Genomic DNA, 16959 nt, shown 5'->3' with positions numbered 1-16959 from the left:
AGAGCTTTTAAACCAAGTGCTCAATTTTATGAGTTGCCTTGCTTTGCTCATAGGGTTCTCCCAGCTGGGAGTCCCCCTTCCCCAGAACAGCTGTGCTACAGTACAGACAGAAATTCAACATCCTTTACGGCCCAGCCCAGGGATTAAGATCTCTGCCTCCAGCCCAGGAACCAGACATTGTGACCGACTACCATTCTGACACAATAAGGGAGAACGGAAGAAAGACAACAGAATATGGATATTGTGTTGGTTTTTTTTTTTTATTTAGACATGGAATTTTCCTTTCTTTTCATATAACTTATCTAATTAAAATATTCATCTTGGTAGTTACCACAAAAAAGTAACATAGAAAATTGTATTTACATTTTGGGACCAAAATACAAATGAAGAGCAAGATAATACCTTGCTCCTTTCCCTCCCATTTCCCGGAAAGAAAAAGCCCCAAAGAAACTGTTCATTACACCAAGGATCACAATGGGATAATTTGCAATTTGGTGATTTGTGTGTAGTGTAGCACAGAAAAAAGGAATTGCACAAGTTTTCACAAATGAGACCAAAGGTTCAACGTCAAAGTGTGTCTGCTCTGCAGCCATTTCAACAACCCAGGAGAGGCGGTCGTTTGGAAACTCGGTTTCTCCTCTTCCCTCACTCTTCCCACCAAGTCATATCCCTGATGCAGACACTCTTAGAGGGGGCGGGAGGAAGATCTGGCTCTGGGTAAATGGGTGATCCAAAGATGGGGAGTGATGTTGGGGTGTGTCTTTTATTCCCTCCCTGCTCAAAGACTCCTAATGAAGGAAATTAAATCACACACAACTGAATCAAATATGGAAAACGCGTTTCAGTGGCAGAGACTTCAACACACAGGTAAAGAGACAAATTCAAGGTGTGGACACCGAGAGGAAGCTGTCCCAGGCAACAGACGTCTGGCACCTGACCCAGGTGCTTGTGTGGTTTAGAGAAGAGGCTTCCTAGTATCACATTTGGGGAGCGGCCCGGGGGACTGGTGGAATGGTAATACATATGATCAAGAGAAAGAATGCTTTTACCCAGTTCAAAAATACAGCAAATTAAAACACAGCAATACTAGCGTCCCTCAGGCACCTTGCACAGCAATGCACACTGAACGATGCAGCGTTCGCTGCACAGACTTCTTGCTGCGTTGCTCTGCAATCTTCAGAATTAGCCTGAGGTCTACAGGATGGTTAAAACAGTAGGTTCCATACCGTGAGCTTTGAGTGACCTTGTCAAAGGGACTAGCAACTGCCAAGCTCCATGGGCTGCCACACTAACCACACCCTCAATCTGCTTCTCAGATTTCTAAAGGACGGGCATCTCCAATTCATAGTATCTACTTCTACCAGCGTCATGACCAAGGGGGTTCCTACTAGGCCACTGCCCTTCAACAGCCAAGAACACTGACCTGTCCTCCTAGTTCTAATCTTTCCTCCTATGTCAACTCCAAAGTGAGATTCTCCCTTCCAAACGTGTGGATGCCCCTGGGGCTCAGACCCTTTCCTTAAACTGGTCCTTTCCTCCAAATTCTGGCTTAAAGACTCAAAAGGTAGAGAGAGTTTCAAGCTGCAAAGTTCTCTACAAAACATAGCAAATTGTGCTCTTTCAATCACATGATCTTAAAGAAAGGCAAAAACAAAACCAATTTCCAACACAGCATTACTTTTTAAAACCATTCAGCAATTCACAGGGAGTAAGAGATTAAAGTGCTGGTTTTTAAAAAACTCTTTTAAGTTGTATTTGGGGGCCTACAAAAGCCCTGCCAGGGGTTTGTGTTTTGCCCCATGCCAGTGGGGAGAGGGAAAAATAAGGGAGAAAAAGGGAGCCTAAATTTCTGGATTAGAAACTGGAAACTGTAAAAATACTGGGGTTCTGTGTCAAGTTAAGCCTCAAAAGAAGCGGGACCTGGCAAAAAGAATGGTGGGGGAGACTCCAGAACGACCCTTAATAAACACTATGTGACGAGCAGGGAAGAGATGCACCTGTGCAGGACCGCAGCGCGACACTGAGACAGGTTCCCTGGGTGGGGGGGGGCGCCCGGAACACACCGGTCTCCAGGCCAGGGCTCCCCTTCCAGCACAGGCAGCTCGCAGCGCAGTGTGCCCCACACAGGCTCCGGGGACACCCAGTCCTCTCTCTGGACCAGAGTCCGCTCAAGAGAGACGAACCGGGACAGGAGAAAGACCTCCACTAGGCTTCTAACAAAGAACCCTAAAAATAAAAAGCTAAGTGTGTGGGACAGGACCAAAACAGAACAGAAAACTTGGGGGCAGGGGGGAGGTAATATAAATACAATCTGGGGGCAATATTTATTAATTAAAACTATGTCTTATAGTTTACAAAGAAGCTAATTAATAACAAAGGTACAATTGACCTTAAAATCCTCGGTGAGAGCGAAGCTTCACATCTTCAGAACTCTGAAGCACTCGCCAGGCAAGGAGGCAGCGGCTGCGGACACCAGCTCAGGCGCACACCAGCTCAGGCGCACGCCCGCTGACGGCACAGGACTCGGGGACTGAAAGCTTCCACGGAGTGAAAGGCTCTGGTCTCCTCTGGAAGTTCCATTCCCCAGCCCCCACCATCCTGTATTCCTCCCCCCAGATTTCATTTCCAAGGTAAGTCCTCGGTTTATCGTCGGGAGAACCTGTTCTTGAAAGCTTTAATCGTCTTGGCCATCATTGGGGCAATTTCTGTGAAGAGAGAGACAAGGCAGTTATTTCAGATCCATGGCAGTTTGGACACCAGACAGCAGTGGTTCAGGCAAACCCAAGGCCTGCTACTCTTGGCTCTATGCAGCCAGATGAACCGACGCAAGTGGCAGCCCGAAGCGATGCTTCCCGAGCCCCCGCCAGGGCCCCAACAATCCCTCCCTCTAAGTCTCACAACTCACCGAGACTCGGCTGGGCCCTGTATGGTAAGTGGCAGAACTGGGGTTCAATCCCTGCCAGACTCTAAAGGCCATTCTGAGCCACAATTTAACTCTGCTTCACCAACATCCAAACCAGCAAAAAGCACCCACTCTCATACCTGTCCTATGCAGCAACAGAGCTAAATGCAGATACCACCTAAGAAGGACTAGCCTGCTTCTAAACGGGTTAGCCTGAGCCCAGCCAAAGCTCCCACGCTCCTGTGGGCCCTCAAGTCAATACAGAATAAAGCTTAAGTCAGGACACCCCTGTAGAATACTTAGGATCGTCTATGGTAACAAAGTTAGTAAGACATGAACTAGATCCAACTAGATATAAAAAACGAATACTTGGAAGCTGAGGTTATAAAACTTCAACAAAATCGTTCAGCTGTTAACTCCATGTTGTTGCCTAGAGAAGCACGTTTACATTTAGGCTTAAAAAAAAAACAAAAAACCCAAGCAGAGCACCAATGAATATTCACTACGCTCAAAACTTACACGACACACACAACACGCATATGAACAAGGCAGAGGAAGGAGGCGCTGACGCTTAGGCCAGCCACGGGCAAGGCGCCATATACGCTCCACCTAACACACAGGGGCACTGATGGCGCCGCGCTAATGACGTCAAAGGGGCGCAAACACTAGCGTGAACTAGTCCTGAGACATCTGAGCGAGCCCTGAGTTACTTACTCTTCACGGCCGGTTTCCTAGGATCATAGGAAACAGTGCTGCTGACCACCGGGGCTGGGTGGGCGCCACTGGTGCTCGGGCCATCGTAGGCCGGCTCCTCGGGGCTGGCGGTAAAGCTGTTGCTGCTGCCACTGCTGAAGGAAGCCCGGCTGCTTCCTGTGGGGTACGGCGCTGGCTTGATCCTGGAGCACAGAGCAAAGCTGACAGTCAAAAGCAGGAGAAACCGAACCTCGGCACAAACAGCCTGGAGCGGGCTGGGCTGCGGACTCGGTTCTATGGCTCTGACCAGTGGACCTGCTACCTAGATTTTGCTCAAGGCTTGGAAGTGACATGGTAGTCTTTCAGGATGAATGATAATCTTGACTAACTTTTCACTGTTTCAGTGTAAATCTGTATTTTGAAAATGCAAACGTACTTAGATAACGTAGTCATTGCAGTAATATATTTTCTGTTTAAACAGAGAAAGGGAAAGCCTTAGGGAATGTGTCCCAGAGGCAGGCCCTGTTCTCCATGTAATCCTGACCTCTCTGAGGGGCAGGGGTCATTATCCGGGCCACAGTGCAGCCAAGGAAGCTGCGGCTCAGGGAGCTAGGGCCCAGTGGGTCAAAGTCAGCCTTCAGAACCCCCCAGGCCTCACGCTGCAACCCCCACCAGACAAAATGAATTGCTTCCTGCCCTGGGACCTGCCTTCCGGCTCTCTCCCTGAGCAGGCAGAACCACAGAGGAACAGATCTCACCTGATTTTTTCAGGCACAGCTGCTCCTCCTGTTCCAAATTTCTCCTGCCTCCTTCGAACATCACGAGGTGGCTTGGCCACAGAGTTGACAAAGGCCATTTTTGCTTGTCGGCCTGTAGATAAATGGAGGTTAACACCTGCCTTCTTGAGCTGAGATGCTACTGTTAATAATCTATGCTCTTAAGGGACAAAGGCTTTTCAAGGGCCTCCAAAGGTAGCGGATAATCGACCAACCCTGGAAACCTCTCCGTAGGGTAGCACGGGTAGTGGCAGAACACACACCTGCCCTCTGCCCGCTTCTGCAAATGCGAGCGCGCTAGGGGCCAGAGGTTCTACCTTAGCTGAGCCCGCCACAGCCCCGACGTGACCAGAGCACAGGGCTCACTCTTCTGCCAGACCCAGCCTGCAGTCTTACCTTTGGGCTTATTGGCGTGTGCGGACCGGATGTTCTTTGTGAGGACTCGCAGCCGCTGCTCTCGCGCATCCTGAAGCCGCAGGTACATCTCCCGCCATGACTCATACTCTTCCGGCCTTTCATCCTTAAAGTCTCGGTGACAGTGAACTTTCCATAATTGATCCGTTTCTTCAATTAATACCTAAAATCAGACCCAGGATGTCATTTACATGCAAGCACTCTTACATACCTCTTTTCCATCTTTAATCACCCATGGTCGCCAGTTTCCTAACAGTATTTTGGCCTGCACAGTAACAGTAGTAGTATAGTAAAACACCATAGTTCTAGGAAAAAACCGAATCCCTGAATTAAAATATTAAGTGCAAGGCACTGCTAACTGCTGCTGGGGGCTGTGGGGCTAGGAGAGAAGACAACACCGAATTAGCTTCAGATCAGTATTTTCTTGTGCAGGAAGGAGCTGAGGTGAAGTCCAGTCCAAGCAGTCCCCCAATCTATTTACACTGAACCGCCATGGCCAGGGGCCGCCTAAGGGGGAGATGCCACAGATCTTTTGAAACAGAGAGGGACAGCTCACGCAATCAAATGAGTGTCTCCAGCCTTAGGAGGACTGGGGGATAGATGTGTTTGCCTCTAGAAGACACTCAGTCAATCTTCCGTGTTGATGCTCAGGTGTCTGGTGAACAAAGCTCAATCCCTGCCTTGGATCCCACGGGCTGTGCTTTTAGAATTTTCCCTTGACTTCTGAATCTAGGAAAACGCAAGGGACATGTGGGAAATATCCGCCTCTCCCTGCTCCCACCTTTTAATGCCACCTTGATTCTAGCCTAAGAGGCCTACGTAAGATGCTAGGGGCAGGGGCTAACACTCTGCTTGTTTAAAGGCCCACAGGCAAACCCGGAACAGCGCTCTGACTGCTGCCTGCCCATCACTGTGGCAAATCAGAGACACATCTATTTTTTCAGACACAAGCCAGCAAACCGCCCGCTTGCCATCCAAGCAGGATACTCACGTGATTGTACTCTTCTATTCGATACAACTGATCAGGTGTACACCTCTCCAGAACAGGTTCAAGGACAGAATATGGGACGCCTCCCACTTCAAAGATCGCTGCAGAGGATCGAGGGTAAAAGGGACTGAGTAGTAGTCAGGCCACCCGGTGACCAACACGCCAGGGAGCAGAGGAGAAGCGTGTGACTTACAGTCAATGTTGTTTTTAAGCACCCGGATGCACTGCTCGTGCAAGGTCATCATTTTGGGCAGATAGGCACACTTGGAACCGGAATAGACCTGCATCTTAGAATTCATTCTCCTTCCGGTGAATCCAGCTTCTTCCTCTTCCTGGGGTGAGGAGAGTGCTGCAAGGCAAGAAAAACAGGAAGGTAAGTCATAAAAGGCACTAAGCTGGACCTCCCTAGCGGCCCAGTGGTTAAGACTCTGAGCTGCCAATGCAGGGGGTGCAGGTTCAGTCCCTAGTTGGGGAACTAAGACCTCACATGCCATGTGCCGCTGTCAAAAGATTAAAAAAAAAATTTTAAAAAGGCACTGGCTCTTCAATGAAAACTCTCCTTCTACCCCATTCTTCAGCCTCCCAGGTCCCTTTCTCAGAGGCGACCGATGCCACCAGATTCTTATGTCCTTCTAGAAAGTCTACGCAAAAACAAGCTAATATTTATTTTATTCCTTTTAATCAATAACATACCATCATTTTGTCATTTACTGAATTTTAGAAATCACCTCAATACACAGATTTTTCCACTTAAAAAAAGTGGCATAGGATGCCATTGTGTGGATGAACCATGATCCATCTGTGAGCCTCTTGCAAAGGAGCACCTATGTAGCGTCTAATTCTTTTGCTATTAAAACTAACCTTAAAAAATAAAAAAAACCCAAAACCAGAAAAAACCTAGACCTTTTTTTAAGCCCCTGTGGAATGTACAGAACAGAAGGCTGCTAGTAATAGCAGCTGCTAAAATTTAATGAACACTTATTCTGTGTAAAATCCCAGAGCTCAGAGCTTTACGAGCATTATCACTTTCAATCCACCTCATAGGCAGACACCACTATTTCATCCATTTACAGAGTATGGAACTGAAGTCCAAGAAAATTAAGTTATTGCCCAAGATCATATAACTTGTAGTAGAGGCCAGAGCTGGGATTCAAACCTAAGCCATCAAACTCTAGAACCTGCGCTCTTAGAAAATGCACCACTCATGATGTCAGATCATGAATTTTTAAAATCACTTTTTCCTTAAAAAAAAAAAAAAAAGAGACAAGCAAATTACCTTTTCGCTTTGGTTGGAAGGATGACATCAAATCAGGGGAAGGAAGTGGACGGTAATTGGCCTGGATCACAGGTAATGGGAGGTCAGGTAATACTGGCAACACATCGCTGGGGACCTGCAGAGAAGAGACCAGTGACTGGAGAGCCCCTTTCTACCAGCACAGCTCCTTCCCACAGTCGATGCCCAGCGGTGCCAACGCGGCAGTAACTTCACAGGCAGCAGGAGGAGAGGCAGCAGCCATGCCTGATGCCACCTAAGTCAGGAGACACACAGATGGGCCCAGCACGATGCAATGCCTCAGAAAAACTTTTCTTGGGTTTTACCGACCCTGGTGGCCAGAGAGGCCAGGAGGAAATTATTTCAGACTGAAATTCAGCAAGTCACGGAAAAGCCAGCCAAGCAAATCAGCAGTGGGGTTGCAGGCCCAGGTGCTCTGGGTGGAAGGGGCCGCAGGGGTTACCTTTTTCAGCTTGGCTGAGTCGGCTCCAACTGGCGGAAGCTTCTCGGGCTTGTTTTCATTCACCTTAGGTAATTTCTGAACTGAGTCCAAGTTTTTACTAGTGCTTTTTGAATCATTTTTTTTAAGTCCCTTTTCTCCAGGAGTCGTGGTTGAAGTTTTTACAACCTTTTTCTTTTTCTTCCGGGGCTGGTCATAGCTGAGGTATGACTCAAAAGACATGGTGGGCTTCTCAAATTCATCATCCGTATCTGCCTCCTCACCTTTAGGGAAGGAAGCCACCGACTTTCTGTCTGAATGCGAAGGTTTGACTTTCCCTTCTTGAGTCTTCAGGTTGTTAGAAACCTTCTCTTTTGCCTTGGGCAACAGGTCTCCTGCCCCCTTGCCCACATCCGAGTTTTCTAGACTCTGCTTGTTTTTGTCTGATTTGGTTTTCTCGGAGTCTCTAGGTCTTGGCTTTTTAAGGTGGTTGTCTGAAGCCACCTCCAAGGCGGGTAAGACCTTCTTCTTGGCACTGCCCTCCTTCTCCTTCTCTTTCTCTTTCCTGACACCAGAGGGCAGTTTCTCCTTTGTGCTGTCCCCAGAGGTCGGCCTCCGGTTTTCCTCTTTGGAGACGACCTTGTGCGACTTTTCTTTGCTCAGAGAAGCCTTCTCGTCTCCTTTGGCATCCGCCGGACGTCTTTCTTTATGGGAAGATCTGTGCTCCTTGCTCTGACTCGCGCTTTCTCTGCCCTGGGCTTCCCCCACGTGTCGTTCTTGACTGACCCCCAGTCTGTCCTGAAAGGTGTTACCATGGCCTTTGCCAGGCTTCTGGTGGGGAACAAAGGGCTCATGGTCCTCCTCCAGGGATCTGTAATGGTCCAAAGACATGTGATGAGGGCTGGTGGATGGTGGAGGGGACTGAACATGGCCGTAATCGGAAGACTCATGGTCTGAAGAGTAAACTGGAGAAGCTCTGTGGTACCTCTTTCTTTCATCTCTCCTCCCATGACTGTGAGAGACTTTGTGAGGCCGCTCGAGCTCTGGGAGTTTTCTGTGCTTTTTCTGTCTATTATCAGGACTATACGACTGGCTGCTGGAGGCTTTCCAGCTTTCCGGGTAGTCCCCCTCTATCTCTGCCTCCTCCCTCAGGGCATCCCTGGGGCGCTTCCGAGAACTGCTCTTCTCAAAGTTCTGTTCCTCAGGCTCTGTGGCTCTAAAACAAAAGGAAAAAACAGAGAAAGTGCAGGGTAATCCTTGTTCATAAGACAAAGTCACAGAACCTGAACTCACAAAACAGATGACGAGTTCACATAGTTAGAAACATGGGCTTGGGAAGAAGGGTCTGCTCAAAGATACTCAACTAGGTTTTAAAACTGGGAAAACTCAAATATTCCATAAATGGAACATAATGAGTTTAACTACAGGCTACAAAGAAGATCAAGTATCTTGTGTACGTGAAAATGCTTCAAAAGCTTTTCAACACAGGGAAATACTGAATTTGTTACATTAAAAAGGGGCAGTAATTTACGTCAGTTTATTCACAACTGTATAAAAATGACTTTTAAGACCAGCTTAGAAAGAAACATTCCAAAATGTCAATAATGCTGATCTCTGGAAGGTACAATTTAGAAATTTTTATTCTTTTGAGTTCCCTGGTGGCCTACTGGTGAGGATTCTGGGCTTTCACTACTGTGGCCCAAGGTTCAATCCCTGGTCAGGGAACTGAGATCCCATAAGCCATGAAAGTCAAAGTGAAGTCGCTCAGTCGTGTCCGACTCTTTGCGACCCCATGTGCTGTAGCCTATCAGGCTCCTCCGTCCATGGGATTCTCCAGGCAAGAGTGCTGGAGTGGATTGCCATTTCCTTCTCCAGGGGATCTTCCCGACCCAGGAATCAAACCTGGTTCTCCCACATTGCAGGCAGACCCTTTACCGTCTTGAGCCACCAGGGAAGCTCCAGAGGCAGTACCAAAAAGAGAAATTTATTCTTCTACTTTTTAAATATTTTATAATATTCTTTAATGATCGTGACTTATTTTTTATAATTGAGGCAGAATAAACATTTTAAATAAGGCAGAGAAGGAATAAAAGAACTTTTCCTACCGTTCTACAGGAACCAGCTTCTTCCACTGGGCCACTAGGTCCCTGGCAAAGTTTCCGACGTGCTCGTGTTTTCGCAAGCTGTTCACAGTTTTCCCAACTCCAGTCTCCTACAAAGTTGACAAAAGAATCGTTAGAAGGTTGTGGAACTAGGCTCATAATTTTCTAAAGAAACAAAGCCTCCTACATTCCAACAAACCAATACTTCATTCCAAAAACATACAAGTCTCAGTACAAAGTTAGTGTCAATGCGCCGAACCTCTAATGACACACAGTAGCAAAGCATACCAAATTCAGAAGAGGAAAACACTAAATTAAAACACTTCTGGAGGGATTGCCCTGGTAGTCCAGTGGTTAAGAATCTGCCTGCTGGTGCACGAGACACTGGTTCAATTCCTGGTCCCAAAGATTCCACATGCCTTGGGGTGACTCAGCCCATGTGTCACCACTCCTGAAGCCCACAAGCCCTAGAGTCTGCGCTCCACAAGAAAAGCCACTGTGATGAGAAGCCTGCTCGTGCCAACTAAAAAAGCCTGCGCACAGCAATAAAGACCGAGCACAGCAAAAATAAATACAGTTAAAAAAAAAAAAAATCAAGCCCATGGTTTGTAAGACATAAAACACTTCTAGAACTTTAAAAATAATAACAAAAAAAATAAATAAATAACAAGAGTGATTATGGCAGGTGTCAGATCCAGACCTAAGAGTATTGCACCTGGTGTCTGAGTTAATACTTTTTTGGGGGCACACTGTGCGACTTGTGGAAACTTAATTCCCCAAACCAGGGATTGAACCCAGGCCCACGGCAGTGGAAGCACAGAGTTCTAACCACTGACCCACCAAGGAACTCCTTGAATTAATACTTTAGAACAGTTTCATCACCCTAAAAAGAAACGCAGTTCCTCCCACCCCTGGTAATCACTAATCTACTTTCTGTCTGTGGATTTGCCTGCTCTAGACATTTCATATAAACAACACCACACAATATGTGACCTTGTGTCTGGTTTCCTTCACTTCTAGAGCCCATGGTCTTAACCTTACTGTATAATCTCTCCAACTGCAAAGGGGATGGGATACAGTTGTATAATATCTAAGATTACACAGCTCTTACCGCAAGAATGTCTACGGTAATGGGCAGGGCAGAGAGTTTCTTCAAATATTTCAATAGCTGCAGAGAGAAATTAAACACACATTAATTTCTATAAAATCATAATCATTCCCTGAACAAATATCAAAGAATAATATCTAATGGCAAAGTGCTTACTCTGTTTTATACAGTATTAAGTATGGTTATTATCCTACTTACAAGAGCGAAAACAGACGCAATAAAGTTACTTGTCCCAGGATGCGTGTAGGGCAAGATTCACTCAGGTCTGTGGCTTTAGATTCTGTACTTTCAACCACTATGCGACACCAAGGGAAGCCCTATCAGTTCTAATATAAGTCATCAACAACTACCGTTCTGCCCCAGTTAGAATTTCTGAGAAAGGTGCCGAATGTAGGAGATTACTCATGGAGGAAAGTAAAAAGGAGAAGAGGTCTCTACAGGAAAAGGGAATCACATTTCCAGAGAAAGTGTGTTTAACAGAACTGGGGTTTTTGTTTGTTTGCTTTTTGATGTTAAGTGGGAAGCCAAGACCAATTTCAAATTGCTAGAATAGGAGCTTTGCATTGCAAATGGTGAACGAAAATGTCTGAGTAGACTGGAGAAGCAATCTGGGTTTGGCCACATTTCCTTTCTATAGTATAGTCTCTTGAACTTGATAAAAATCAGGACAGCAGAGCTGTTAAGATAGAGTCTCAGTCACAGACAGGCTTCAATGTGCCCCTGCCACTTTCTTGTGGGGTGATCTTGTGCAAGTCACTAACCTCTCTGAGCCTCAGTTACTTCATCTGCAAAACAGAACTGAATCCTGTCTCTACTTATTCACAGGTTGTGAGGATTCAAACCATGTCTATAGCCCTAGGGCCTGGAATGCTATACAAGCTCAATAAACGTTTATTAATCATTTCATTCATCAACTGACCATTCGTTAAACAGCTACCCTTAATCTTCTACCAGATATTCTCAGCCAGTTCCTACTTGCTCCACTTCTACCCAAAGTCATGACTGCTATGCCATTCTCTAGGAAAGGTTTACGAATATATAAATTTACATTCAAGGAGTGCCAGAACAGTACAGGTTGTTCAAAATAGATTAACTATGACTGCCTTTATATTTAAATATCTGATAACAGGATCTGTTCTTTTTACATGTGTAGCCCAGGCTATAATTAGTATGCCATATTGCTACTAGGCGGAGTAGCAAGTATGTTTTTCTGGTCATTCTACTTCAATAATTACTGAACACAGTCGCTAGGCAGAGCAACTGGATCACATGTGATCATCTTGTTTGATTGGGAACAACTGAGAAGCCAAGTAGTGTATCTGTGGAAAACTATGCTCTGCTTCCAATTCAATCACCACCACCATCCAACTCAGGACAAAGCATATGTGTATTTCTTGTCACCCAAGTGATGGGTGCCAAGATTCCTGCCAAATCCTTTTCTTAAAAAAGAAAATTTAGAATATCTGAAAAGATCAAAAACAGACTGTCTCCTCTAACACCATTCTCTGGAAGGCATTTATATATTGAATACTATTTATTGTCCATTGGCTACTACGTTAAGTTGTTACACCTGTTAGCTCATTTCATTCTCGTTAACCAACTCTATTAAATGGATTTTAGGTTCCCCATTTTACAAGTATTGAAATTGAGCTCAGTGAGATTAAAGTAACTTGCCTAACAAGCAAGTCAGTCAAGTGTGTTTAACACAGCAGGCACTGGGTTGGTAAAATGTTACAGAAAAACCCCTTTGGCCAACTTAATACTACAAAGCCACATTAAAAAAAAAACACTGTCCTTAGAAGAGAGGCAAAGAAAATGTTCCTCTTAGCACACGTGACATAAAGCAGAAGAGTCCCTCCTTAGTGTTACAATGTCAGATAGTTTAGAGTCTGCAGAGGAAAGAAGGTCACTACCAGGACCTCTATAAGAATAGGGCTAGAAGTCACTGAAGGTGTTCATCTTGAAGCCTAGCACTAACTCGAAGTGTAAATCCTGTCTTTCTGCTTCATTTTGGGTTAGAAGGGGCGACTTAAAAGCAGACAAAACTAAAACCCTGGAGATATTCAAACCAATTTAGCTGAAGCCAAGAGAAACATGGCTTCAGAGCCTCTCTATTCTCAATGAGGTTCAAAGAAGGAACAAAGCATCAAAAAGGTAAAGCTCTTTGGGCATCCTCAGGTAGGTGGAAACTTGCTGAGGGACCAGTTGTAGTTTGCAAGAAGTGATAACAAGTCATTGAGAAACGGAAAACATTTGCACAGTCCATGCTTAAGAATCTCAGTTGTCCTTTGCACACCACTTCATCCCGAAGAGCTAAAGATGTTCATAGTGTTGACCCCTTGTTCTCCACTTGCCTTCAAACTGTGTTCCTGGTAATTTCCATGTTCAAACGATAACACGTGACAAGTAACTTGACCAGCCATGAAAACTGTTTCCACCTAAATAGTAGGAACCAAGTGACCCTGGTTTGCCTGATACATTTTCCCCCAAGTAAGCTAGATTATACATGGGCTTAAAGTGAAAACAGCGTTATAGTTAAACATCTATATGTTTAACACTGGAAAATCCATCCACAGAGGTGTAGGATCAACCCTTTGGCTAATAATGGTTTGAAATCAAGATTTAGTTTCAAATTTCAATACTGCTATATAATCATCTTGCAATTTCAAGAACAACCTGTGGGAGCTTGCTGGGTTAACAGAAGGTTGAGAAGGCCGGGGTGCCAGCTTGCAGTTTTCCCTCTGCATTAGCTCATTTGTGAATGCCAACTATTGTGCCCTTTGCAAAAATGATCTTCATAATGCAAAGTCAGAAGTTTAGGGTGACTGTGCCCAGATACTCAGAATCACTCCTAGTTGGAATAGGTTGAGAAGTCAAACAAACCTTTTTTTTACTTTGAAATGTCATGCACATCAACAACTAGAAAAGCTACTTCAAAATTCCAGTTCTAGCGGGGAAATGGCTATAGATACTAAGCGGTGCTTTTCCCTTTCTAAACCCAATGGAAGACGAAACTGGGGAGATAAGAGGATTTACATAATGTTTTAAGGTTTTAAAGTCGGTAGCAAACTTACAGTGTCTGGGAAAACAAGCTAGTACTCAGAAATAATGACCACTGATTAGAAGCCCACAAAGGGTTATTTTAAAAAGAAACTTGTAAATATGTCTGTCCACTAGGTACTGAAGCCAGGATAGAAAATATAACGCAAAACAAGTGAAAGCATTTCAGTTTTCACAGACTTAAAGCTCAAATGTCGTCCTGAAGAAGTGGATCTTTGAGCTAGGTATGCATGAGAAGCAAGTCATCTGATAATGAGATACAGCCTTTAGAAAGAAAAAAACCTCACCTATGACAGACCGAGAACAAGGTGAAGAGAAAGGGACCCATCAAGAAAAACTGTAAAGAGTGGAGATTAACATCTACTGAGCACTTCCGCCTTTTGGTGCTGTCCTAGAAGAAGCAGGTGAGGAAACTGGCTTAGCAAGGAACATCCCTCCCCCGACCCCCCCAATGTCCATGGCTAGCAAATAAATTAGAACTCAAATATCACCATTTTCTCTCTAATGACTCCCTGGATTATTTCCTCTTTAAAAGGCACTCTGGGATTTACAGATCCAACTCTTAAGGACTATACACAGAGGCTATAATGCTGACAGAAATGTCAAACACCTTGAGCGTTTTTATCACTGTATTTCAATTAAAAAAAAAAACAAAAACTAACATCCACCGGACCCTCTCCCAGACACTGAGAAGCTGAATGGAAGAAAAATCGGAGGGAAAAATCCCCCCAAAACATGCATTTAACTTATGGAAACGGTTAAGGAGGGGGAACAAAACTAGCCGAGCACAATTAAAAATGGTTGCCCATCAATCGCAGCTGCCAGAAACGGTAGCCCTTACCTTTCCAGCAATGCCAGAAGGAAAAGGAAAACCTAGCGGCAACTTCTAACCCTGTTTCTCCCCCCTTCTTACAATTACAACCTAAGTTTTTAGTTAGGGTGACATGAGGTTTATTTTTGCTTTGAAAGAGATTTACTGAGAAAGCAAAAATAATAGAGTCCACGTTCTAATTATCAAGGCGGAAAGAATTAAAAAACGTCTTAAGGACGCAGGGACCACACACCGAGCCTAGGTTCCATCAGGCGCAGGCAGAGAACCACTCCCCTGCTACCCCCTACTCCCCAACAAACATCAAAAAGACAGGAAGAAATCAGGGGACGGATCGCCCGGGGGGAGTAGCTGAGCGGGCAGGAGTTAACTCCGGGCGGGGAGCTCTCCCGACAGGAAAACAGCTGGCCCGGGACGCCCGGGGAAGACTCGGCGAGCCCCGCCGGCACGCGGCGTCCGCGCGGAGCGCGCCCCGGCCCCGCCGCAGCCCGCGGGCGCCGGGGCCCGGCACAAGCCGGAGGCCCGGGCCCGTCGAGGCCGGCCGCCCTGCGGGCCCCACCGCGTGGGCAGCGGCCGGACGGCCACGAAGTTGCCCGCCGCAGGCCGCAGCCCGGCGGGGACCGCGCCGCGGGTCCGAGCCCCCCGCGGCCGCGCCCGGGCCCGCGACCGTTACCGGGCCGCGCCGCGCCCAACGCCCGCCCCGCGCCGCACCAGCCTGGCCGCCCGCTCGCTCACCTTCTTCGGGTCTGCGTTCGTGGCCAGGCGCGCCTGCAGCTTCTCCACAACTTGCAGCGCCGACTCCGCCGCCATCGCTGTCACTGGCGCGGCCTCCTCGCCGGAACTGGGCTCGCGTCGCGTCCTCGGGCTGCGGCTCCGCCCTCCGTGCATCCCCGGCGGAGACGGAAGCGCGGCCGGTCCCTTCCGGGCCTCGGCGAAGTCGGGGGGCGGGGAGGGCGGGGTGCGTCGGGGCTGCCGCTCGGCCGCAGGCCCCGCCCCCGCGGCCGGGAGCCCGGCTCTTCTGCGCGCCCCTGGGGGCCCGAGCGCTCCGGGAGCCGGGGGGCCGCTTAGTCTCGGCGCGCCGGGTGCTCCGCACTGGTCGCCGCTGGGCAGCCCCGCTTCTGGTCCTCGGGGGCGCGGAGCCCAGGCCCGAAAAGACCACGCTCCGATGTCCAGCCGAGGCGGAATGTAGACCGTAGCGCCGGACCCTGGTTCTATAAATCCGGGCCGGTCCCTTGCGCTGTTAGCCACGCCCTAAATAACACCTGTGTGTGGTTGCTTAGTGGGTCTGCGGCTAATGAAATCAGCAGGGATTAACGCTAGTGACCACTCTTGATTGGGCGCACTGAAGCCCAGTGATTTCGTTAGCTTAATTTCACTCTCACTACAACCCAGTGAAAGGAGTCATATTATCCCCATTTTTCAGATGAGGAACGCGTAGCTCAGGGGGATGGAGTTAACTTGCCTGTGGTCACATAACACCAAAGAAGTGATGCTGGAATTTGAATCTAAACAGTCTAGGTTCACGGTGAACGCACATCTCTCCGAGTAGGTGAAGGATTTGAGGCCCAGAGAGTGAAAGGGATTCGTTAAAAGTCAAACAATTTAGCTACAAGAGGTAACAGCCCATGTTTCACTTTCACCCCAGAACAGTGCCTGGTACCCGAGTACCAAATAAATACTTCTTGAATGAACCAATGGCTGTTTCCTCTAAACCGGTAGGCCTGAATCAGACCAGTCCAAGACACCATCCCTGAGGGTTCTTACCCTCATCCCAGAAGCACTACATTTTACTATTAATAAACTATTATCATGGCTAGAAAGAGCTACTAAACAGTTGAAGCGGCTTCCCTGGTAGTTTAGCTGGTAAAGAATCTGCCTGCAATGCAGGAGACCCTGATTTGATTCCTGAGTCAGGATGATCCCCTGGAGAAGCAATAGGCTACCCACTCCAGTATTCTGGCCTGGAGAACTCCACAGACAGAAGAACCTGGCAGGCTACAGTCCATGGGGTTGCAAAAGAGTCTGACACAACTGAGCAACTTTCACTTCAAACAGTTGAAAATTGGTTTAAAATACCAGCATTGATTACATCCTGTTGGATTAGATCAGATTGGATTACAAACTAATCTGATCACCATCAGCAATTCCCCAATGTACCCAGCCTGACTCCTCACCCAACCTGGGAAAGCCTAGTAGCTCTCCAGGTCTCTGCTCCAGGAAAAGTAAAAGAAATGACATAAATTGTTTCTTCCAATCAGCTTTCATTCACTAAATTGAGAAGCCCTCCACGCCTCTGCTCCAGGCCCTTTCCTCTGCAACTAACCCTTTTTGGGTGTAAATTGTCAATTTATTCTTGTGTTTTGTCACTGGGCTGT

General features: G+C 47.0%; 1 protein-coding gene across 1 annotated transcript; it reads right to left on the bottom strand.

The window, feature by feature from the left end:
* TCEB3 (transcription elongation factor B subunit 3) lies at nt 242–16471 on the bottom strand. The gene is made up of 11 exons (XM_018055654.1): nt 15320–16471; nt 10699–10755; nt 9591–9697; nt 7510–8701; nt 7050–7164; nt 5967–6122; nt 5777–5874; nt 4768–4948; nt 4354–4465; nt 3617–3798; nt 242–2705 (listed from the first exon to the last, which is right to left on the bottom strand). Exons 1-11 carry the CDS (start codon nt 15470–15472, stop codon nt 2644–2646), a joined length of 2415 nt encoding a protein of 804 aa, XP_017911143.1. The 5' UTR covers nt 15473–16471; the 3' UTR covers nt 242–2643.

The sequence above is a fragment of the Capra hircus genome, chromosome 2, assembly GCF_001704415.2.
Source record: "Capra hircus breed San Clemente chromosome 2, ASM170441v1, whole genome shotgun sequence".
Lineage (NCBI taxonomy): Eukaryota > Metazoa > Chordata > Mammalia > Artiodactyla > Bovidae > Capra > Capra hircus.
The sequence above is the reverse complement of the archived record's forward strand: the minus strand, read 5'-3'. Positions and strand labels throughout refer to the sequence as shown.

What these genes read in the sequence shown, in the direction of transcription:
- TCEB3 (XM_018055654.1), bottom strand. Translation starts at nt 15,472, where the DNA reads ATGCACGGAGGGCGGAGCCGCAGCCCGAGGACGCGACGCGAGCCCAGT. An exon ending in ACTCAGCCAAGCTGAAAAAG is followed by an intron (nt 7,165 to 7,509) that starts GTAACCCCTGCG and finishes TCTTCTCTGCAG; the next exon opens with GTCCCCAGCGATGTGTTGCC. An exon ending in GCTGTGCCTGAAAAAATCAG is followed by an intron (nt 3,799 to 4,353) that starts GTGAGATCTGTT and finishes TCTGTGCTCCAG; the next exon opens with GATCAAGCCAGCGCCGTACC.